We start from the raw sequence: 24,645 nt of genomic DNA on the forward strand, positions 1-24,645 counted from the left end.
GTCAAGAAATGCCCCCATAACTGCCATCCTCCCCTCACACAGTTTCTATTCTTCATACAAGGTTACTGAATTTTATATGCAGGGCTATGACATTCCCTTTGCATGCTTTACGTCATTGTTTAACTTTTAACACCACCCATCAGGGTTAGGGTTATGTGGGCAGGACATACATAGTAAATTAATTATTTTATTTTAACCTGTTAAACGAGCAAGTGCTTTAGCAAGTCTTGGACCAAATTATACATTTTTAAATTACTTTAATGTTTAGGCTACTTCTTTTGTTTTTCTATTGGAAAATTAAGCCCACTCTTTTTTATTATGTAAATACATTTCTGAAATGTCTGTAATCAACTAGAGAACATTGATTAGGAGTCAATTGTTTTCATCCCTTTTTCTAATGTGAGCAATATCATTTTTCTTCTTTTATTTTTTCACTTTTACTTTCATTAACTTGGTATTACACTAATATCCAATAATTTTATTTTGTCAATAGAACTATGTATGTATCATATGTTTGTGTGGGAGTTTGACAATGCCTTTTGTAATGCTTAATGGTGAATCAAGGATCATACTGTACAAGCTAGATGTGCCCTCTCAGAAGAAATCTCATTTCTATTTAAGTTAAAAACATTTGAAAGTGAGTGGAAATACATACCAAATATCCAAAGCTTAACAAGTTTTAGCATCAGAGGATTTTATTATTAGGTACTTTTGTATTCTTCAAGTTTCCCAATGAAAAGAGGAACCCACCAAGGCCATTACTGTTTGCTCATTCAAATAAGCCACTTACTGAGAAGCTAGAACTCAAAATGATATCAATTCATCAAAAGGTATCAATTTGGGAATACAAAGATTATATGCAGATGATATTTGCTGTTTGTCTAAAATGCAAAAACTCTTTACATGATGTTGTAAAGATAAAAAAAAAACTTGCTTTTCAGGTGGTAATATAAGACCAACATGGATGAGACATGCTTCTTGGCTTAGACAATTGTATCTCAATACAAGATGTATTTTAATTATTGTCTTAGGTATATATAAACGTTTTCCTAAACGTGTCAGACTAAACTAAATATCAATATTTTCCTAAAACATAAGCTGATTCTGATGCTGCCCACAGCTGCTTGTCTTACTTTGTAGAAAGGAGGATACCCATCCTTCGTGGGTAACCTGTTTAAACAACTACATTACTCTTGTTTTTTGTTTATTCCATCTCTGAGGTTTAGTTAGGTGGAAACATAGAAAAACTTTCAAAGTCCTAGGGAATGTATTCAGGCAAAAATGCTTTTTATACAAACATGTCTTTATTGCTTCTAGTATTAGAAGTAAAACCATTTATGAATACACACTTATTTAGATTAGTAGTTTTACTGTTAGTTATTTTTATTTAATTATTATACTTTTATTCTTTTGATTGCTGCCTGAATGCAGGGAAGGGCAACACATTTTCTTCTCTGCTGCACAGCATCAAACCACTTGAGACTGTCTCCACCTCCAGCCAAAACCACCATGTTGTTTACAAGAATACATGAGACAAAAAAACAAAGCTAATTCCAAATGCTACCAGTCTCAGCTGGCAAGTCCACAGTCTGGGACGGTATGGAATTGTGCCCATTAATCTATGCCACATGAGCAGGTATTTTGCTTTACGAATCAAAAAACTATTTTGAGTCTCTGTCTCTAAAATGAAAATTGAAAAAAAAGAACATTTTGAACACAGTAGATACTTTCCTGTATTCTGTTGACTTTCAACAGGTGGTTCAATACTTTTCACTGTTCTATACTAGAAAGAACTATGAATATAATACATATATTGTACTCCAGAGGAAGTGGTTAATCCCAGATTACATATTTGAAGGATTTAAAAAGCTAAAAGTAAAGAAATTGATTCAATTACTAATTTAGACCCATATTTAATAATAACCACTCATTGCTTATTTAAACTTGAGGATATGTTTATGCTTGCATGCAACTGCAGTTTCTGTTAACCTCTTGAAGCCCAGAGCCTCTGGTACCGGTGCAACCCACGGTGTAATTAAAAATAAAATGATTTTTCATAATTGTCTATTTATAGAACAAAACATTAGATTTCAGAATCTATGAACCAATTGTATGTTGTCGAAACTATGTCTTATTACAAAGTAATTTAGCAATAAAGTCTTAAAAATATGAACTTAGTAAATATAAGAAGTTGTGATGAAAACATGACATTTGGTATCGCTAAAAATAGAGAAAATCCGAGCTTTAAATTGACATCCTGAATGCACCTGAACGGAATCACTAGCAATTTCTATTTCCTTGGGAAATGATTTTCAACTTGGTAAAAGTGGAGGGATCTAAAATAATAACTTATAATGGTTTGTACAGGAACTACTTGCTGTAGTTCAGGATGCAGTGAATAATGAGTTACTCCCATCTTCACTAATTCAGTTCCCAAACCATACATGTTTTTTGAGAGATAATTGTTAAATTATGAATTAGTCTCAATGCTGTTTCATAAAGGTTGCCATAACTGAAATAATATCTGCGTTGTTGTTATAGGATTTCTTGATTACAAATATATATTTAGTAGTGTCCCTCTCATGTTGTTCTTGAACTTCTAAAAGTATTTAAAGTAGTAAGCAGTTAAAAATGTCCAACATCAAGGTTCTCCAATGTTTAAATTTCTTTTTTGATTGTAGTTTAATATTCAAGGTATTGAAATACACAATATATTGACTGATTTCCAACTTGTGATCAATATGACACTTTATTCTTAAATTGAAGCAGACGTTTGTCTGCCTCTCCCTGTGACCACCCAGTTGAGATGTATGGTCCGTGTACTTTTGCGTTCATTCATTAGTCTTTTTTTGGAAGTGAAATCAAATTCTGGAAAAGGTGTCAGTTTGGTTTTCTGATTCATATGAATAAAAGAAAAAAACAGAAAAGGCTTTATTTTTCTTTCATAATACATTGTAGTTATATAATGTTTAAAACTATAATACAAAATAAATGTTAAAACATTTACTTCGTATTTCTTACTTTTTAATTTTCTGACATCTGTTTTGACCCAGAAGTGGCTGAACTTGCGCGTGCAGTGCACTCAATCGTTCGTGAGATCGTAGCCAAACTGCTTGAAGTGTTGTGAGCTTGCTACAGTGGACCATTATATCCTCTTTAAAGAAAATAAAAGGGTCAATATGAGAGAGGATGATATGACGCAGGACAAAATTGGAAGAATTTTCCAGGTAATTTTAGAAATAAGATTTTTTAACATTGGTTTTTGCTAACGTGCTCCAGCTACCGGTAGACACTTAGCTAGCCGAGCTAGGTAACTTAACATAACGTTATGCTAGCTCCTCCTGAAGATCCTGCTTACATCTTATATAGCTAGGTTGATAGATTTAAAAGTGATTTTTCACACTGAATTTACCATGGCTATGAAGTTCACGGAGAAGTTGCAACTGCAGATGCAAGGATAGCACCACCGCCAGCACCTCCACCACCCCCGTTCGCAGGCGCCACCCAGCGCTTCTCTTTTTAACGCCCAAGTGCTGCTGCTGGTTCACCCGCTACCTCTGCAGCTGTAACGTTTCCTCCAAGAGCCGCAATGACTCGCTCTTTTCAGAGGTATGCTGAGTTTCATTTATTGTTTTAAATGAACATAAGGCTACAAATTATATTTTCCTCCAAGATGTCTGTCATATTGTCTCTCTTCTTTAGTATACTTTTTGGGTGAATATTTGCAAAATGTTATGAAGTTGTGCACAGAATATTTGAAGACAATATTTTATGTCATATTGTATTTCTTCACTCTTTTGAATATATTCTAGATCTATATTCATTGCAGACTTGGTGAATGCCAAACTAAGACCAAGCAGAATGGTGGTGATCCGTTTCATGGAGAGTGAGGCCACTGTGCAGGGCATACTCAGCAAAGTCCAAGATGCTCTTGGCAGCTATGACCCGTTAATCCTCACAGACGCACAGGGGAATGGAATTCTTGATTCTGAAGGAACAAGAGGTACAGTAATTTTTTTCATTGGTTTTGAATTACAATGTGTAGAGTACTAAACATGTATGCTCATGTTTTCTGTTCTTATTTACAGTCCAATCTGTTAATATTGTATACTGTATAATAACCCTTACATGTACATGGAACAAACTCAACAAGCTTCACAGGTTGCCACAACATGTGCGCAATTAAAGATTCAAGTATAGAGCTCATCAAAATGGTTTGAATGTTGTTTTTTTTTTGCTGAATCCTCTTACATAACTGCAGCTATGATTGGCTGGAACACAATTCCTTAAAGTGGAGATACAGGCCAGAGTGTTACTTCATTCATTCAAATCTAATTAAAATTCCATAAAGAAAACAATTGCTACAAGCTAATAAAAATGAAAACACCTCCACAGAGCCAGTGAAATCACGCCATGCCATGCTTTAACCTTTTAAAAGTATTTTAATTAAACAAAAAGTCAAATATTTCCACTTTCCCATGTTTTCTGTTATCTACAGTCCGATCTGTTTAACTAACCCTTACATATACACAGAACAAAGTCAACATTGTGCACATTAAAGATCCAACTATAATTTTCATCGAATCAAATGTTAACAAAATGGTATTAATGTTTTTTTCTGCTGAATCCTCAGATTATAAATGTATAGCCTATATGCAAAGTCATTTTGGTACTTAAAATACATTGCGTGTAAAATCACCTACATGAACCACTGGTCATAATATTTGAAAACAGGCAAATTCTGCTAACATTGTGTGATTTGTGTGAAAATGCCATAACAAAGTCTAATCGTTTAAAAGGTACAAATACTGGACATCAAGAATACGTTATAGAAAAGAGTATGTAACAGACATATTCATGAATGATAGTCTACTATTCAGGTTTTATAAAGCATTTAACAAGGTTCCTCAGGCCTCCAAAGACACACCCATATTACCCAGTACCTCTAGAGGAAACATGCTTTGTTTTAAGTGTAAACACTGCTAAAGTCATTCCTAACACACTATTCCACTATTCCACCAGTTCCTCAGCGTAAAGGTTGGCTGCTTAAGGTGCCTGAGGCAATAACACCTGTGAGACCTTTTTTGGGCACCCACCCCCTGCAAATGGATTGGGGACACCTTTTCCTGTAATTGAATTGTTCAAATGAGTATAATACACCTGATAAAGTGTGTCTGGATCATATAATGTTCTTCTTTAATGGTTTTTAACATACCATGGATTCTGTATTCATTCCAGGCATCCACAAGTCTGTTCATGCTAAGACGACAAATTTGACCAGTCAAGTTAGACACACAGTATCTGTTGATGTTACAGTCCATGTCAAGAAGTTCTTGGTCAGAAGTGGACAGCCACCCGGGGCGGCATTTTTTCATGACACATGGGGGGTGGCACGAGCACTTAAAAAATCCTTGAAGCGGTTTTCTACTTTATTATCTATCAATTCACCATGTGGGGAATTGGCAAGTTGGCGCCCCTGCTTGCTGAGAAGGTACTGTGCACACTGCACAGAGAAGCTGTGAGAAGGGAAAAGGGGAGCAGGGGACAGTTCACCTCTGGGTCGAACGGGTTGCTGGGCACAGGCACCGACACCGTTGGTGGTCCGCTAATACTGAGCACCCACCAAGCTGATCACGGTTATGTGTCAGTTAAACTTTTCATCTCCAATCCTATCCTGAGTTGAAACATAGCCTACTTTACGCCTTTATTATCGAGTTGATAGGCGTGTGTGTTTGTGTTGGCTGTCTGAAATGCTAACATTTTTTGACTACTTTTTTTTTTAAAGGACATGCGCTCCCGTGAGCACCCACGGAGGAAAACATAAAGCGGTGCCTATGTTGCTTGGTCTCCCAAATGGAACGGTCCGGACAAGGGGGGGAACGGGGGATGATAAGGATCTATTGGAGATCTACCCCAACTTTTGGACTGCTCTCAGGATTGCACTTACTCTGCCAGTCACTGTGGCTCCAGCAGAGAGGAGCTTTGCAAAGCTAAAGTTGATCAAGTCATACCTGAGGTCAACCATGTCCCAGGAACGGATCACTGGCCTTTCCGTCAGTATCAATCACTCAATAGGGGAGCAGATTTCATGTGATAACATCATTGATGATTTTGCATCAAGGAAGGCCAGAAAGTCAGGTTTTAGTTTTAGTTTGTGTTTTCTGTTCTTAGTGCTATAGTGTAATAATTACATTCTCTTTAGTGTGTTTTCACATTTGTGTGATGAAGGATTTGTGCTATTTAGAATATTTATTCTATATTTTATTTGCATATTATTCTTAATATTTTATATTATTGTTGCTCTCTGCTTTTGTTACATTTTTTATATATATGATTGTATATATTTTTGGCACATATATATATATATTATTATTATTATTATAACAACATAAGTGAAAGAGAAAATTATATTTCGCAATTGCACAAATCCTTTTTGAACGTTTGAAAAACAAACATAAGAGAATCCAGTTATTTAACTATTGCAATTACAACAGGAAATACACTTTTTAAGTTGCACAATCTCCACCTCCAACATTCAAAAGACAATGAACACAATTCTGCAATTTTGTGTGTGTGTGTTTTTTTTGGGGGGGGGGGGGGGACGCTCAAAGGGTGTCTCGCCCTAGGTGTAATTCAATGTAGAACTGCCACTGCCTCCTTCAGTGGGTAATTGACCCTGTTGTTTACTTCAGGACACATCTGCTCAACTTTATGATTCTATTAAACGACAAACAACAGTATGTGAACCATAGCTTCAGGGGGAAGCTGTTTTGAACTAGTCAATATCAGAGATCTATTTGAGTCAGTAAGAAGATAGGGGCTTATGAAACTGCCAAAATCCAGTCCACAAAAAGTGATATGGGTGAATGACTTAATATTGCTAAATGTGACATATTTTAAGATCTATATACAACTCCCAATTTCTTACCTTTGTTGATGTGGTTTGGCAGTATGGTGGTTTGTCCTGATTGTGCCTATGGGGAGCAAGGATTTCCTGAATAAAAAGAGACAAGTAGAATTCCTTGCCGTGGTCAACTCTCACCTGGTCCCACATCCCGTGGTTGACAACAGTGGACCTGGATTGTAGAGGAATATGGAAGAGAATATAATTTATCAGGAGTTGAGGACTTTGTGTTTTAGCATTTGACACAAAATGACACTAAAGGTAACAACAATACTATTTATGCTTTCAAGTGAACAAACAAAATACATTACTACTACAAATGTGTAGAGTAATAGAACCAAAACAAACCTGTAGACTTCCTCATAAATGGTGAGGTTATTCTTCACTGGCATTGTTGCGTTAGCCACGACTTTGCTACTGTACCCATCTGCTGCAATAACACGTGTCACCCCAAACATCACAAATTTTTCGTTTTGATCTAAATAGAGTTTATGACCCATGTAGGCAGCATGGTAGGGTACTGGGTTAAAGTTACGCAGACCCTGTAATAATCTGCCACCTACTGTCTGTCCCACTGTCATTTGACATGGCACCACATAGCTAAAACATTTGGTTGTGCATGTGCAGTGGTTCTCAAACTGGGGGGCAGGCCCCCCTGTGGAGTTGTAAAGCCACTCCAGGGGGGTCATGGATGTTGGGCAGACCTAATGTTATGAATGAATTTGATTCATGTGTTGAAATAATCTGCTCTGATGTTAGCAAGGCTATTTTGTTAACCGGGGGAGGGGGGGACATCTGAGATTTTGCCTTTAATATTGAAAAGGCAAGGTAATTCTGTCCTTAAGTGACACTTAGGGACTATGTTATGTCCTACATAGGCCATATAATAAGGACTGTAGTAGCAAAGAGCACTGATACTCTGAAATAGGCCTACACAAGAAAACGGAAACACCCCATGGCAAATCATTGTCACTATTAGGCTACTGACTATCGCCTTTAACTAATTAACTGTTCTTACTATAAACAGTTGATCTGAAAGCTCTGCCTCCATATAGGGGGAAACTTTGCGGCAGTCTCTTTGCATTCTCATTATGGCAGTGAACTGGCTTAACGGAGGACAACTTGATAAATTTATTTAGCCTCGGTTTAATGCTTCATTGTTTCTTAATTATTTCAGACAATATTCAAATTAGAGTTGAGTATAGCCTACTCTGCATCTCGCTTCATGGGAGGGTCTTTCAATTCCACGCAGAATTTGTCCAACAAGATTCTCCGCAGCAAAAACTCCTTTAGCCGCCAGATAGCCAGTCATCAATTTTCTGCCGAAGGTCGGTCCAGTCTACAGAAGATGAACAAAGTTAAGAAGCCTATCTACACAGAAGGCAGTTTGTTTTTTCTGCGACACTTGCTTACCTTGGCAACTGCTCTCGACACATCTACTTCCAATTGCACATCAGATTTTCCCCGCTTGAGTTTGTGACCGTCACAAAATCTTTGCACACTCATCACAGAGCATCCACGTCCCACGCCAATTTCTGTAAGGTGCTGTGAAATGTCAGCAAAAGTCACATGCCTTCTCAACATATCACTAATTATATCAGCGTACGCCTCAAGAGAAGCCATGCTAGTCATTCAAATCAAAAAGATTAACCCCGCCAGGTCATAGCCTAGTTCTTCCAGGTCAACAGCATCACCAGGTGGCCCATCCTTAGGAATTCATCTGAATGACATTCTCTCAGTATTGCATTTTCCCTTTTTATATTAATCCAAAGTAATATTCATTTGATACACAGAAACGAGAAAGGGATCAATATTTATTTATCTACTTTTCATTCAATTAGTGACTGTAGATTTTTGAAAACGCAAATACCACTTGTTTTTGGTTTTCCATTTCACTTCCAAAAATAGAATAATGAATGAACGCAAAAGTACACTGCCCATGTATCTCTTCAAATGTGAAATACTCAAAACCTTTAGGGATTCCCATAACAAAAGACGTGTTGCTCCTGTCATGGCTACTTCGACTGCTTGAGGGCTGTTTGAACTAAACTTAAACATTTCTGATTATGGGGCACTTGCTTAAATTACTTTTGTTAATCTTCTTGGGAATACAGTCTGATTATATATGTTGATATTATGTTGGTCGTGTTCTGTTTTGAGATTATTCTTCTGTACCCAAGTGGCCAAAAATCACAATTAAAGCAGCTTATTAATAAACTAGTGAGCTCAATAAACAATTCAAGAATAACAAAAGTTTTCGTGGTGCTTTTCTTTGCAGCAGCTACACAAGTCACAAATAAGAATATTTCTTTTTACATCTTTGATGGTTATGACCTGTAGTGTATTGTATGATTGACTCATTCACAGACATATTGTTCAGATAGGTCAACATATTTTTTAGTATTTCAATTCCAAGGAAATACAATCAGGCAAAACAGGCAATGATGGAAATTATAAAAACAATAGAAAACTATATTTTTAATTAACATTTATTTATATATTTTAGTATCTTCTGGCATTATTCCTCTATGTAAAGAAAGCTTTACTTATTTTGTGTCATTTCATGAGCAGATCACTGTTAAATACATTTAAAATACAGACTGAATTAATTTTTTTTATTTACTAGAGTTAGTTTTTATGTCTTGGTGGTGCCTCGACCCATGATTGCTTTCTTTGTGTTCAGCTCGGGTCTCAGCAGGATTATGTAACATTTGGGTCCAAACAGTGCCACCAAGAGGCCAAAACTGGAGGCCAGGATGGCAAATACCTCAACTGCATCTGCATATTTACCTGGGGAGTTGACATAAGCAGGAACAAAGGCAACCCACACAGCACAGAAGATCAGCATGCTGAAAGTGATGAGCTTGGCCTCATTGAAGTTATCTGGAAGATTCCTCGCCAGAAATGCTAACAGGAAGCTAAGGATAGCCAGTAAGCCAATGTAACCAAGTAACACTGCAAACCCCACTGTGGACCCAACTACACATTCATACACTATCTTATCATTGTGGTATTGAGTGTTTTTATGAGGAGCTGGTGAGGAAGAGACAAGCCAGGCAGTGCAGATTGCTGCCTGAATAGAAGTAAGAACCAGAACTGTCCCTCTCTGCTGCAAAACACCAAACCACTTCAGGCTGGCTCCTCCTCCTGGCTGGGAGGCCTTGAACACAGCCAGAACCACCATGGTTTTAACCAGGATGCATGACACACAAAGTACAAAGCTGATCCCAAATGCTGCATGTCTCAGCTGGCATGTCCACAGCCTGGGACGGCCGATAAACAGCAGTGAACACAGGAAACATAGTTTAAGTGACACCAAGAGCAGGAAACTCAGTTCTGAATTGTTGGCGCGTACCATGGGTGTACTGCGATGATAGATGAAGATGCCCAGGACAACAGCACAGATAAATGTGCCCAGCAATGAGGCGGTTGTCAAGCAGATACCCAGAGGCTCATGGTATGAGAGGAACTCTGTTATCTTAGGGACACAGTGGTCACGCTGGGCACTGGACCAGAAGTCCTCTGGACAACTGGTGCACTCCATGGAGTCTATGGAAATAGGGGAACAGAGCATCAAGGATATTGTCCCTCTCACCTGTGAACATTGACAGTAATGTTTGATGGGCGACCAATGCCAGGAATTGCTCTTGTGGTGTCTGCAGTGGCAGGAATGTGTTTTTTTTTGTCTACATCATGGGCACCAAGAAGGGGAGTTCTTGAAAACAAATTCATATTCCACAATTCAACATATAGTTTTATAATGATACCAACCAGTTTCATTGCTGAACTTTCCATCAGAGCAAGGGACACAGTCAAAACAGCATACAGGCTGCCCTTTTTTTCTGGCCATGCGGGTACCTGGCGGACAGCTCTCACTGCACACTGACTGTGGTGACTGAAGGAATAGTAAGAGTTATATAACAGGTATTCTACACTTTTTGATTCTGCTTTGTGTGTAATACAGTGCTGAGGTAAATACAACAATAAAAAGAAGTAACCTGTTTGGAGTCAAAGTTCCAGAAGATTTTGTTTTCATCAAGTGTGAGTTCTTCACCTTTGGTGGCTGACTTTTTAACAATCCCCACACTCTGAACTTTAGTTCTTCCATCAGGGAGCCACAGCCAGTTCATGATATCATATATTGGTAAGGCATCACCATTCTCATCAAATGACACTTGATCCCCAAATGGTGTGGTGAAGTTAACCTTTTCCAAGTAAAACATCAGCTACATAGGGGTACAATACAGATTATGTCAAAGACTCAAAACAATTCCTTGTTCTTGATTGTGTGCATACTTTCAGATGTTCTTTGTGATAAATTGTGGATTTAGTCATGCAAATATGTTAAATATAGTTCTCTAAACACATGAAATGTAAGCTCTCTAAATTCGATCAAACATGGTTGCTATTCATTAATTAATTATGTTTGTCACAAGAAATTAATTTTGTGTTCTCTCTCAGCTTCTAGGATTAAGGATTAATTATCGTCTACTCAAAGATATACAGGAAATTTCAAACCTAATGCCATGCATAGTTATTGTAATAATTTCTTCTTTTCCCAAAATAAAATGTATTAAGGAAACCTCAAGATGCAGCAGCTGTTTAAAAAAAATAAGCAGGTGGAGTGTAAACTGATACCATACCTGCCATGGCTCCAGTCTTTGGATAGTAGCACAGCTGTGCCCACTGAAAGGCCCTCTCCCTGGCACACAGCGCAGCATGTCATTGATGGCATACGCCAGTGCATACACAGCCTTGTAAATATTGTACTCAGGCCTGAGATTAGAAACATCCAAAAACTCAGTCTCCACATTCTCTAGATCTTCCTGTCCAGTACATAGTTCTTCCCCAGCCTCCACCCAACCTAGTGGAGGTGGTGCAAATCTACACTGAAATGTGTATTCCCAAAACTGCCTCACCTGAAATGTATTTAAAAGTCTTAACAGAAATATCAATATTATAAATTGCAATTACTGATCTGAATGTAATGTTACACTTTTTACCATGCTATTTCCATGAATTTCGTCATGTAGTTCAGGCATTATTCTTAACAGAAACTCCCTTAACCCTGGTATTTCTCCTCGACGGATGGCAATGCCCAGTGTGCCACCCAGGTATGGCATGAGATGGGGGGTCTGCAGCACAGCAGCTGCTGTCCAGGCTTCACTGGCCATCCACTGCAGGCCTGTCACATTCTGCCTCACCACCTGTTCATTGCATTTTATTTAATATATTTCTTTCAGACTGACATACTGTAGAATAATTTAGTCTACTTTGTACTACTGAATCAGTACAATATAACAAAATATGAATAGATAGATAGATAGATAGATAGATAGATAGATAGATAGATAGATAGATAGATAGATAGATAGATACTTCTTCCATGAGTTGAATCATGTGGATCTGATGTGCAAACACAATGACCACACGAGCTGTGGATTTCTTCATCACTTCCACAATCCTCCTTAGTTCAGCTGGGTTGTCACCCCAGGGCAATATCTCTAAGTAGGCCAGACAACCTCCTCCAGACTGAGCTAGGTCAGATTGAAAGGATCGGGCAACATAACGTCCGTAGTCATCATCACTGACCAGCAGACCTGCCCAAGTCCAGCCAAAGCGTTTTAGAATCTGAATCATAGCACGCACCTAATTGAATAGAGAGCAAAGGGATTAGTGCACAGGTTGAAATAACCTTTCAGTGAAAAAAATAACTATTCATGTCTCACGACTCAAACTTATGATGCACAAATCAAATACAGTACAAGCAAAATATGTATTTGCTTGAGGGAGATTCAGGAGATCTCACTAAACTCCCTGTAAACCATGTTTTGGAGTTGTTATTTCTAAAACAGAGTTTTACCTGGAAAGCATCACTTGGGATTGTTCTGAAGAAGGATGGAAACCTTCGCCTATCACTGAGGCAGGAACATGTAGCAAAATAACTCACCTATAAAGAAACATACAGTTTACAAACAGATTTTACTTCTCATGCCAATCAGTTGAAACATTCAAATAATTTCCTCTATTTAAAAATCCACCATTATAAAACCTAATACAAAAAGATCACTTCTTACCACAAAAAGGTTTGTTGGAGAAGCTGGAGCTAAGCTTTAATGTATAGGTCCTATCCTCATTTTCATTTAAAAATTTGAAATACCTTCAACCTTCAATTGGCACAGTAAAAACAGCAGTAGTGAAGAATGTAAACTCACAATGGGCAATTTGAATAAACCTATCACATCAGAGGTGGCGATAGAAAATGTTGAGAAGGAATCACCCACAATGCCCAGGACTGGTGGGGTCCCCAAACAGTTCTCCTGAGGCAGAAACTGCTCTTCTTGACCACTGGCTAATGACAATGCAGCACTTAATCCAACTACAAGTGTAGCACAGTTGTCATAAAGACTGTATCCCAGAGTCACATTAGGTAGCAGGTTGGAGTTTTTGTTAATCTCATCAATAGCAAAGGCCATGGTCATGGCATGCCTGAACCCTGGAGGGTCAAAGCTAACACATAAAATGTCTTAATCAACCACTAAAAAGCAATACATTATTTATGATCATCTGCACATAATGTCTGCTACATGTGTGTGAAACTTACCCTTGGCAGTTGAGCTGATTTGGTTCTGAGGTGAATGTCTGCTCAGGGAAGACAGAGGTGTAGTGGACCTCAAACAGCCCACCCAGAATAACATCACCAGGCTTGTGCATCCCATTATGATAAAACTGCCTTCTTAATTTACAAGATGAGAGGAGAGAGGAAGACTCTGACAAGAAAAAGGGGGAAGAGAATAAAATCAAGATCAGGTAGACATACAAGAACAAAAATGTGTCTAGAAATGCAGCCATAACTGCCCTCTTCCTGACGCTCTTTCTGAGCTTCATGCACGGTTACTTAATTTTATATGCAGAGCTATGTCATCTCCTTTGGTGGTTTTCGTCATAGTTTCACACCCCCCTGACACTCCTACGGTACGGGCAGTCATGTGGGGGTGGTGCTTATACATATCAATGTGAGTGTCTCTATGTCATGATTACATCATTTATATATTTTCTGTTAATTGCTTTAATGTTAAAAGTCTAAATTATTTTGTTATTGTGAATTTGGAGCTCATCTTGAGTTTCTGTCTGTCAAACACAAAGTATTATGCTAAATGAAATGACATGAATCGTCTTTTACCTCAAATTGACATAAGGAAAACACTGAAAGCACTGTGGAGATGGAAGATAAACCCAAACAAAGCAATACAGCAAAGGATAATTACTGTATGTTCACACTATGAGTATAGTTCCTGAAGTTGTGACAATATCAGGTTAGTCTTCTGTGTATGTTTTGATGTGTGTTTAGTGGAAAATTTATATTTGCCATAATAAACCTAATTTCAGAGTGGAAAATACAATCTAAAGGTCTAAAAAATAAGTAACAAATGCAGCAATTGAGACTACCAACAATGACCCTTAAATCATGATGCACTTTTATCTTCTTATTTAAACCTTAGATCAGGTGAAGCTACATATAGTGTGCCTAACTATTGGACGTGCTCTCTGGCATGACCAATCACAGAAGCCCAACTATGCAGGGATGTCATATGAATGTATGAATTGTTGTCTATGAAGACAAAAGAAAAAAACTGAATCTCACGGAAATGTATTGAAATCACACAGAACAAAAATAATGAACAAGACTTTTGGCTTTTTAAAATTGTTCTCTCAAGTCTTGGCAATCAGGGAAAAAATATACAGTTAAACAAATATTAACTCTATCTATCAGGTGGAATCCGAAAGAACAAGATCCAGGGTACAAGCGGCCGAAATGGGTTTCCTCAGGAGGGTAGCTGGCGTCTCCCTTAGAGATAGGGTGAGAAGCTCAGTTATCCGTGGGGAGCTCGGAGTAGAGCCCCTGCTCCTTTGCGTCGTAAGGAGCCAGTTGAGGTGGTTCGGGCATCTGGTAAGGATGCCCCCTGGGCGCATCCCTAGGGAGGTGTTCCAGGCACGTCCAGCTGGGAGGAGGCCTCGGGGAAGACCCAGGACTAGGTGGAGGGATTATATCTCCAACCTGGCCTGGGAATGCCTTGGGATCCCCCAGTCGGAGCTGGGTAATGTGGCTCGGGAAAGAGCTTGTACATGTAGCTGCAGCTTCTCCGTGTTACCTGCACTGATTCGGGTCGGGGTTTTTTCTATCGAAAGTACTCGCGTAGCTATAGCGATCAAGATTAATGTAAAAATTGGCCGGAATTCTCCTTTAAAACACCAATAAACGCTAAACTCCAAACGCAGCGAGTGTGGCGCTTCAAAATGGTCTCGGGAAGGAACTTGTTTCCCCCCTCCCCCCCAAAAAGAAAACGCCACATATAATATTAAATTAAGTTAACTGTTAACCCAGTAACTTACAATACAGTAACGTGAGCTATATAAATGAGCTGGAGTCCTGGTTATACGTGCATACATTTTCGTATATGTTACAAACCTGTTCATGAGAATGCATGCCCTGTAGTTATCCTGTAACAATCGGGGAACTAACACTGCTTTAGATTACAGCCTGTGTAGTTATCCTTTAATTAAGTGTTACTAGGAGGGACTAACACTGCTTCAGATGATAGGCTTCATACTAGAGGTCGACCGATTAATCGGCCGATTTTTGGCATTTTTTAACATAATCGGCATCGGCCAATATCCCAGCATATCAAGCCGATTAATAGGCTAACTACCGTTAGTAGTAGCATATTGCTGGTGTTCTTGCCTTGGAATTAACTGTACTAATAAAACCGTACAAAACACTGCAACCACACCGCTGTGGAAGCTCCCCTATTGTCATTTATCTGGTTGTTACCCCTGTCCGTGGCAGTCTCATCCACTCCTATAACGGAGCTAACTGGAGCTAACCGCTAACGGAGCTAATCGTTGCTAATCGTTGCTAACAGAGCCTTCAGTTCTCCATGCCTGCATCCATTAACTGCATCTATGGACTCGAGCACGAATAAAACCCTTAATTTTATTAAATTGGCTGGACGAGTTTTAAATTACAACTAAGAGTTGTTTGAATGACAGAAATCTGCTCAGATAAGATCCTAATGAGTGCAACAGGACATGTAGCCTAACAGTAGGATCCCCAAAACACAGAGAAAACACTTCAACAAATGAACAATGATCTAACAAACAAGGTGAACAAGAATTGACTTTAGATAGCCCTAGTCTTATGTGATTCAACAGGAGTTAGGAGGAAATAGTGTTGAGATTAATAATAACATGTCACTTTCTGTGGAGCTTTGAGATTTGTATTCTCAGAAGTTTAATAACTGCTGCTAAGCGCACTAAACTTTATTTTTTCATTGAAATGTTTATTTTCTTCTTACCTGTTTCGTTTATTTAATATATTTTTCATACATTATTTATACAATATACAGTATGTTTTTACATTATACATTTTTGTGTAGATTGGTGAAGTGTTCAATAAATGTTTTTGTTGAGAAATTCTGTGTATATTAGTGTTACATTTTATCTTTCAAATAGAGGTTTAAAAACAAGAACATATCGACCAAATATCGGCCAAAATAAATCGGCAGCATTTATCGGCCATCGGCTGACCCTGATTTCTAAAGATCGGCATCGGCCAGAGAAAACCCATATCGGTCGACCTCTACTTCATACCCTGTAGTTATCCTGTGATTAAGTGTTACAAAGGGGAAACTAACACTACTTTAGAGAACAGCCTGCCTACCCTGTAGAAGTTATCCTCTAATAAGAGGGAACTAATGGAAACTATGGGAAACAACAACATCATTTCATTAAGTGTAACAAGGAGATAACTAACACTTCTTTTATTTACAACCCAGCTGGTTTAAGTTCTCAACAGTAAAAATTACAGTAATCAAAAAGTTAAGTGAGTTAAACACTGGTGCCAGGCCATGTGGAATAAAAGTATTTTTATGTCGACAGACAGTAGTACAACTACCTACTTGAACACATTTTTTGTTTCTTTTTAAAATCCCAGGAAAGAATAAATAATCAGGCAAAAAGTCAATAATTATGGAAGACTTGTTCTTGGATAGCTTTATTTCTTTCCATTACATTCTGCTTGTTTCTTTCATGTCAAAAAACGTTCCTAAGTTGCTGAAGTTAAAAGAACAATAAAAAGTAGATCACTCTTAAAGGAATGTAAAGTACAGATAGTATCATAAGTGCTGCTTTATGAATTTGTGGTACCTCGACCCATGATTGCTTTCTTTGTGTTTCTCTCAGGTCTCAGCAGGATTATGTAACATTTGGGTCCAAACAGTGCCACTAAAAGGCCAAAACTTGAGGCCAGGATGGCAAATACCTCCACTGCATCTGCATATTTGCCCGGAGAATTGACATAAGCAGGAACAAAGGCAACCCACACAGCACAGAAGATCAGCATGCTAAAAGTGATGAGCTTGGCCTCATTGAAGTTGTCTGGTAGATTCCTCGCCAGAAATGCTAGCAGGAAGCTGAGGATAGCAAGTAAACTAATGTAACCCAATAACACTGCAAAACCAATTGTAGAACCGACTACACATTCATACACTATCTTATCATTGTAGTATTGAGTGTTTTTATGAGGCACTGGTGAGAAGGAGACAAGCCAGGCAGTGCAAATTGTTGCTTGAATAGAAGTAAGAACCAGAACTGTCCCTCTCTGCTGCACAGCACCAAACCACTTCAGGCTGGCTCCTCCTCCTGGCTGGGAGGCCTTGAACACAGCCAGAACCACCATGGTTTTAACCAGGATGCATGACACACAAAGTACAAAGCTGATCCCAAATGCTGCATGTCTCAGCTGGCAAGTCCACAGACTTGGACGGCCGATAAACAGCAGTGAACACAGGAAACATAGTTTAAGTGACACCAAAAGCAGGAAACTCAGTTCTGAATTGTTAGCGCGTACCATGGGTGTACTGCGATGATAGATGAATATTACCAGGACAACAGCACAGATAAATGTGCCCAGCAATGAGGCGGTTGTCAAGCAGATACCCAGAGGCTCTTGATAGGAGAGGAACTCAGTTTTCTTAGGAACACAGTGGTCACGCTGGGGGCTGGACCAGAAATCCTCTGGACAACTGGTGCACTCCATGGAGTCTGACAAGAAGAGAACAAATATTAAGATAAACATCTACACTATATGAAAAGGATATATAGGGAAACCTAGGCAGTGGTGGAAGAAGTGTTCAGATCCTTTACTTAAGTACTAATACCACAATGCAAAAATAGTCTGTTACAAGTAAAAGTCCTGCATTGAAAAGGTTACTTAAGTAAAAGTATGTAAGTATCATTGGAAAAAGTGTACTTAGTATAAAGTAAAAGTAGTCAATGCAGAAAAATCCTTACTTTTTAGAAACTGGAAACGATTAAAACATTTCTGTTCATCAACTATGTGTTTAATTGGTTAATCATTTCAGCTGTTGGCCTATATATTGTTGGGTAGTTAAATGTATATTAAAACATCGTATTTTATTAACTACATGTTTCTTGTGTGCAAAAATCTTAATTTGTAAAGTAATTAGTAACTAAAGCTGTCAGATTAATGTAGTGGAGTAAAAAGTACAATATTTCTCTCTGAAATGTAGTGGAGTAGAAGTAAAAAGTGGCATGAAAAGAAAAGACTCAAGTAAAGTACAAGCACTTCAAATTTATACTTCAGTATAGTACTTGAGTAAATTAACGTAGTTACATTCCACCACTGAACCTTGGGTATTTTAAAATAAATACCAACCTGTTTTGTTGCTGATTTTTCCCTCAGAACAAGGGATGCAGTCAAAACAGCACTCGGGTTCCCCCTTCTTTCTGGCCATGCGGGTACCTGGAGGACAGCTCTCGCTGCACACTGACCAGGGAGGCTGTATGGGTAAGAGTTATCACTGATCTACACCATTTGATGCTGTTATTTGTTATTGGACAAAAATCAACAAAATCAACAAGCATAAGTAACCTGTTTGGATTCAAAGTTCCAGAAGATTTTAGCTTCATCAAGTATGAGTTCTTTTCCTTTGGCTGACTCTTTAACCTCACCCACATTCTGAATCTTTGCTTTTCCATCAGGGAGCCACAGCCAGTTCATGACGTCATAAATTGGTAAGGCATCACCATTCTCATCAAATGTCACTTGATCACCAAACGGTGTGGTGAAATTAACTTTATCCAAATAATACACCAGCTTCAAATGTGTGAGAGAAATAAAACAGACGTAACAAAGATTTAACAAACTCCATCCATATATGTATCAGATCAGAAATAGCTATCAATTATAAAATATTCTTTATTCTAGCTTTGCTGGAATTATCAAGTTTAAAGTGTAACCTAACACCAGGCTGAACATCTGTGTTTTGCTGCCCTCTCTGGTTGAAAGTTTCACCTCTGACCACACCCAGCATCACTGATGGTGTGGTTAGTGATATCACAGGGTCCTGGAGTCCACATGTACTTCACTGCAACCAGTACTTAATTTTGAATAACATTCCTACTGAAAAACTACATTCAGATAGTACCTTAAAGGACAATTCCCGCACAAAATGAACCTAGCGGTTAATAACATATGTGTCCCGAGTCCAACGTTCTCTGGGACATGTTTTCATGCTAATCGAATGTGTCTCTAGCTTTAAACAAGCTACCGCAAACCGGTGGTTAGCTGCTAACGCTACCTTTCGGGGCAGATGGTAAATCGCTATTTTATACCACTAACAAGGCTCAAAATAGCACCACACTTCAACGGTAGCATAATGAGGGTCCCTGCAGGTAAACCGAAGCATTGAGAACTTTGTTAGTGTACACAGTTTATTAAAAAGATAGATTATAAAGACAGTAGCGTTTATGTTTACATACGGGCGCCATCTTGGAAAACAGTCATGAGCAGTCGAATCACGAACACTGTGTTTGAGCTATGTTACTGGTTACTGGTTGCACGGCGTTCGTCGTTCGACTGCTCATGACTGTATTCCCAAGATGGCGGCCGCCTGTTTACGAGAACGCTACTGTCTTTCTAAACTATCTTTTTAATAAACTGTCTGTACACTTAACAAAGTTCTCAATGCTTCGGTTTACTTGTAGGGACCCTTCCTTATGCTACTGTGGAAGCGTGGTGCTATTTTGAGCCTTGTTAATGGTAGTGTTAATTTTGTCACCTATTTTTTATTTAGTCTTAGTCTTAGTCTTGTGCCAAATGTCCTTGTTAGTTTTAGTCATATTTAGTTTTCTCTTTTTCAAGTTTTAGTCGACTAAAAGTCTCGTCATTTTAATCTAGTTTTAGTCAAAAGAGAACTCAATATATCTTAGTCAAGTTTTAGTCAAAACATTTTAGTCTTTTTTTAAATAACAAATTATTTCTGAGGTTATTTATGATAACCATTTCAGTCAAATAGTTATATCAAAATAAATTATATAAAGTTATATAAATATCGAGCCTCTTCCTTATTTCACCAGTAAATTCCTGTTAAAAGAAAAAAACAACCACTGGATGGGAAAAGGGTATTTTACAATAACTTTGAATGCAGCACGAGGCTGGCGAGGCGAGTTTCAAGTGAACGCAACGTGTTGTTTTTCAGACAACGGCAGCTACAGTACGTCTCGGTGTTGGAATCCTACACAGTGAAATACAGACAAACCTTTACACCGTTTAGCTGTCAGCATTTTAACTGTGTTTAATCCACCTGCTAGCTAACGGTAGGCTAACGTTACCTGCTGCCAAGTGTAGTGTTAACTAGCGTCCTGTGCAGTGATGTTTCGGTTGCCTCTAACATCCGTTTAGGAGCATCAGAGAGAAGCGCAGGCATTTAAGTGACACCGAAATCCGCGTTGCTATTCGGTCCGGTAGATAATGGTCGTTTAGTCACCGGTCTGTGCCATATTAGCACCGGGTCTCAGTACCAAACCCTAGTAACAGCTGAATATTGTATCTCATGATGAAAAAGTAGAGACGATTGTAGTTTTTATTTTATGCAAAACATTTTAGTCTAGTTTTTTTTGTCAACAATAATGCATGTGAATTTAGTCTTAGTCAGCGTTTTTGGACATTGGCGCAGTCTCGTCATTGTCTCATCTTAGTCATGGAAAAAAAGGTCGTTGACGAACATATTTTCTTGTCTCGTCTGACGAAATTAACACTAGTTAATGGTATAGAAATAGCGATTTGTTTTTACTTTCCAAGTGCCCCGATTACAAGCGTTGTAAGCTAATCAGCGGTTTGAGCTAGCTTGTTTCAAGCTACAAACACATTCGATTAGCATGAAAACATATCCCAGAGAACGGTCGACTCCGTACATGTGTTATTAACCATTAAGTTCGTTTTGCGTCGGACTTGTCCTTTAAGGTGTAGCAGCTGTATTTGGAAATAAACAGGTGGAGTATAAACTGATATCCCACCTGCCATGGCTCCAGTCTTTGCAAAGTAGCACAGCTGTGCCCGCTGAAAGGCCCTCTCCCTGGCACACAGCGCAGCATGTCATCGAGGGCATACGCCAGGGCATACACAGCCTTGTACACGTTGTACTCTGGCCTCAGGTTTGAAACATCAAACAACTCACTCTCCACATTATGTAGAACCTCCTGTCCAGTGCATAGTGCTCTCCCAGCCTCCACCCAACCGGCTGGAGGTGGTGCAAATTTACACTGAAATATGTCTTCCCAAAACTGATTTACCTGAAATGTGTAAAGAAAATTGAGTGTTAACAGAAATAATGACAATATGTACTGCTGCAATTTCCGGTCAGATTGTAAGAATAAACCCTCACTAAACTATTTCCGTAGTTGTTATGGTGTTGATTAGGGTGTATTCTTAAAAGGAAGTCCTTGAACCCTGCTATTTCTCCTCGACGGATGGCAATGCCCAGTGTGCCACCCAGGTACGGCATAAAGTCAGGCGTCTGGAGTACATCAACTGATGCCCAAGCTTCACTGGCCATCCACTGTAAGCCTGTCACATTCTGCATCACCACCTGTGTATTGCATTTTAAAACAAAATTCTTTCAGACATCTAAAAAAACAAATATAATCTTTGTGACATGCACTTAATTGAGTACAATAATGCTGTGATAATATATACAATTATTTACTTCATTTGTCTTTACTTTTGCTACAGCAGCAGGGAGAAAAAAGGAATTCACGCCTTTTGTAAAGGTGTACCTATTTATTTTTCATATTTATGCTAATTATCTATGCACCTGCTATGTTCTAACTCTGAGGACACAAATGTAGACACAACAAAACATGTTGACAAACTGTTTCAACATTTCTTAGTTTACAGTCACAACATAGATTCATTAATGATTTTGTAATTTGAACCCAACCTCCTCCATCAGTTTATAAATGTGGATCTCATGTGCAAACACCATGACCACGCGAGCTGTTGATTTCTTCATCACATCCACAATCCTCCTAAGTTCTGCTGGGTCATTGCCCCAGGGCAAAACCTCTGCATAGGCCAAACAACCTCCACCAGCCTGAACCAGATCAGATTGGAAGGATCGAGCCACATGGAGTCCATAGTCATCATCACTGACCAGAAGGCCAACCCAAGTCCAGCCGAAGTGTTTTAGAATCTGAATCATAGCACGCACCTGAGTAGATAAGAGAATATTCTGCATTATCATCTCAATCTATCTTTTTTTATTAACTATGCAAAAAGCATGCATTTCCTTATGGCCCAATATGGGACTTTGTTTTATTGTGGAGAATTATTTTGATTATAGATTATAAACTCTGTTGGAAGCCACATATAGATTATATTAAAAGAAAATGATCTACATCTATTGCTGTTCTTTATAAAGTAAGGGATTTGTTGAGTAAGAGATGTCTGCGTACATTGTATTGTTTACTTGTAATGTCATATATGTCATACTGTGCAGAAATATAGGGAAATGCATATGAAAACAAATATAGATCCTAATTAAACTTCAGAAGAGCGATTAGAATAATATATAAAGCTTGTTATTATGAATTAACTAATATTTGTTTTTATAAATATAAGTTCCGGGAGCTTAAAATTTCCAGATGTATATTTAAAAACTTTGGAAATACTTTTTTGAATTGTGAACAATGGCCTTCCTGTCTGTATTCATTTTTTTATTATTATTTAAGAGAAGGTAATTATGATTTAAGACGGTTCTCTAGCTTTGAAACTGGTAAAGTGAGGTAAAATATAGATGTGTTTCAGTTTTGGGGGTTAAATTATGGAATGGACTTAATGATGAGTTGAAAATGTGTATGTCTCTGTTGAGTTTGAAAAAAGCTTTAAAATCGAAATAATTACGGGTTATGAAGTAATTTGATTTAATTGTAAAATCACTAGGATTGTACTGAAGTATTTAGTTTCATTTAGTTTGTTGGGTTATAGGATAGGCAAAAATATGCCTTGGCTTCAACCTATTCCTTTTTGGGTTAGCTACTTTGGCAAATTGTGGGAAATAATTGTTTCTGTCATGTATGGAAATAAACTGAAATACAATTATTCATCATCATCTTCATCATCATATTATCAAGTTTGCTGTACTCCCTTTAAAACATTGAAGTTATTATTTTTGCTAATAATTTCACCTGGAAAGCATCACTTGGGATTGTTCTAAAGAAGGATGGAAACCGTTGCCGATCACTCAGACAGGAACATGTGGCAAAATGACTCACCTGAAACAAGACAGACAATATGCACACAGGCAGTGTACAGTATCTAAATCAATAGGTCAATAGACCCATTTAAAATATTTGACCCATCTTAATTCTTAACCAGCCTATAAAAAGCACAGAATAAATATAAGCTCACCATGGGCAATCTGAATAAACCTAGCACATTGGAGGTGGCAATAGTAAATGTTGAGTAGGAATCGCCCACAATCCCAAGGACTGGAGAGGTCCCAAAACAGTTTTCCTGAAGCAGGAACTGCTCTTCTTGACCACTGGCGAGTGCCAAAGCAGCACGAAATCCAATAACAAGTGCACCACAGTTATCATAAAGACTGTATCCCAGAGTCAAATTGGGTAGCAGGTTGGAGTTACTGTTGATCTCATCAACAGCAAAGACCATCGTCATGGTATGCCTGAACCCTTGAGTGTCAAAGCTAAAAGACAAAATCTCTCTATTAACCACTATAAATATTATGTATATATATATATATATATATATATATATATATATATATATATATATATATATATTAAGTATACAACCATCATATCCACATTATCAAAACATCCTGTATTAATATGTCCTTTTTAGAGCTGCAATTTAAACTTAATACATCTCAACATCTGATTAACCATATTACAATGCATGACACATATCTGCATGCATATGCATGCATGTATGTGTGTGAAACTCACCCTGTGCAGGTAGGCTGTTCTGGCTCTGAAGTGAATGTCCACTCAGGGAAGACTGAGGTGTAGTGGACCTCAAACAGCCCACCCAGAACCACGTCGCCAGCCTTGTGCAACCCATTCAGGTGAAACTGTCTCCGTAATTTACAAGATGAGGAAAGAGCGGAAGACATAGAGTAGAAAAAAGAAGTAGAGAACAAAAGAAAGATCAAATAGACTCTAAAGAGTAAGTATATGTCATAAAATGCCCCCATAACTTCTCTCCTCCCTTCACCCCTGTCTCTAATCTTGATGCATGGTTTCTTTATTTTATATGCAGGTTTTTGAAATCCTCTTCAAGTTCATTTCGTCATTGTTTAATCTTTCACACCACCTATCAGGACACAGCCAGCAGTGTGGGCAGGACATACCACTAGAAT

At 38.2% G+C, this 24,645-nt stretch overlaps 2 protein-coding genes across 2 annotated transcripts; both read right to left on the reverse strand.

The window, feature by feature from the left end:
* Positions 1-5,046: 5,046 nt before the first annotated feature.
* On the reverse strand, positions 5,047-8,527 carry LOC144513903 (uncharacterized). The gene is made up of 7 exons (XM_078245097.1): positions 8,318-8,527; positions 8,115-8,243; positions 7,253-7,446; positions 6,929-7,076; positions 6,648-6,717; positions 5,216-5,350; positions 5,047-5,126 (listed from the first exon to the last, which is right to left on the reverse strand). The coding sequence occupies exons 1-7, from the start codon at positions 8,525-8,527 to the stop codon at positions 5,047-5,049; spliced, it is 966 nt and encodes a 321-aa protein (XP_078101223.1).
* Positions 8,528-9,539: 1,012 nt separating this feature from the next.
* LOC144513915 (vomeronasal type-2 receptor 1-like) lies at positions 9,540-23,942 on the reverse strand. The gene is made up of 17 exons (XM_078245106.1): positions 23,676-23,942; positions 23,453-23,539; positions 22,207-22,476; positions 21,652-21,855; positions 21,284-21,559; positions 18,858-19,082; positions 18,642-18,765; positions 17,111-18,007; positions 13,509-13,740; positions 13,120-13,414; positions 12,768-12,854; positions 12,284-12,553; positions 11,908-12,111; positions 11,548-11,823; positions 10,903-11,130; positions 10,676-10,799; positions 9,540-10,453 (listed from the first exon to the last, which is right to left on the reverse strand). The coding sequence occupies exons 1-17, from the start codon at positions 23,940-23,942 to the stop codon at positions 9,540-9,542; spliced, it is 4,980 nt and encodes a 1,659-aa protein (XP_078101232.1).
* Between the last annotated feature and the right edge of the window lie 703 nt (positions 23,943-24,645).

Source organism: Sander vitreus, chromosome 3 (genome assembly GCF_031162955.1).
Source record: "Sander vitreus isolate 19-12246 chromosome 3, sanVit1, whole genome shotgun sequence".
NCBI classification, from domain to species: domain Eukaryota; kingdom Metazoa; phylum Chordata; class Actinopteri; order Perciformes; family Percidae; genus Sander; species Sander vitreus.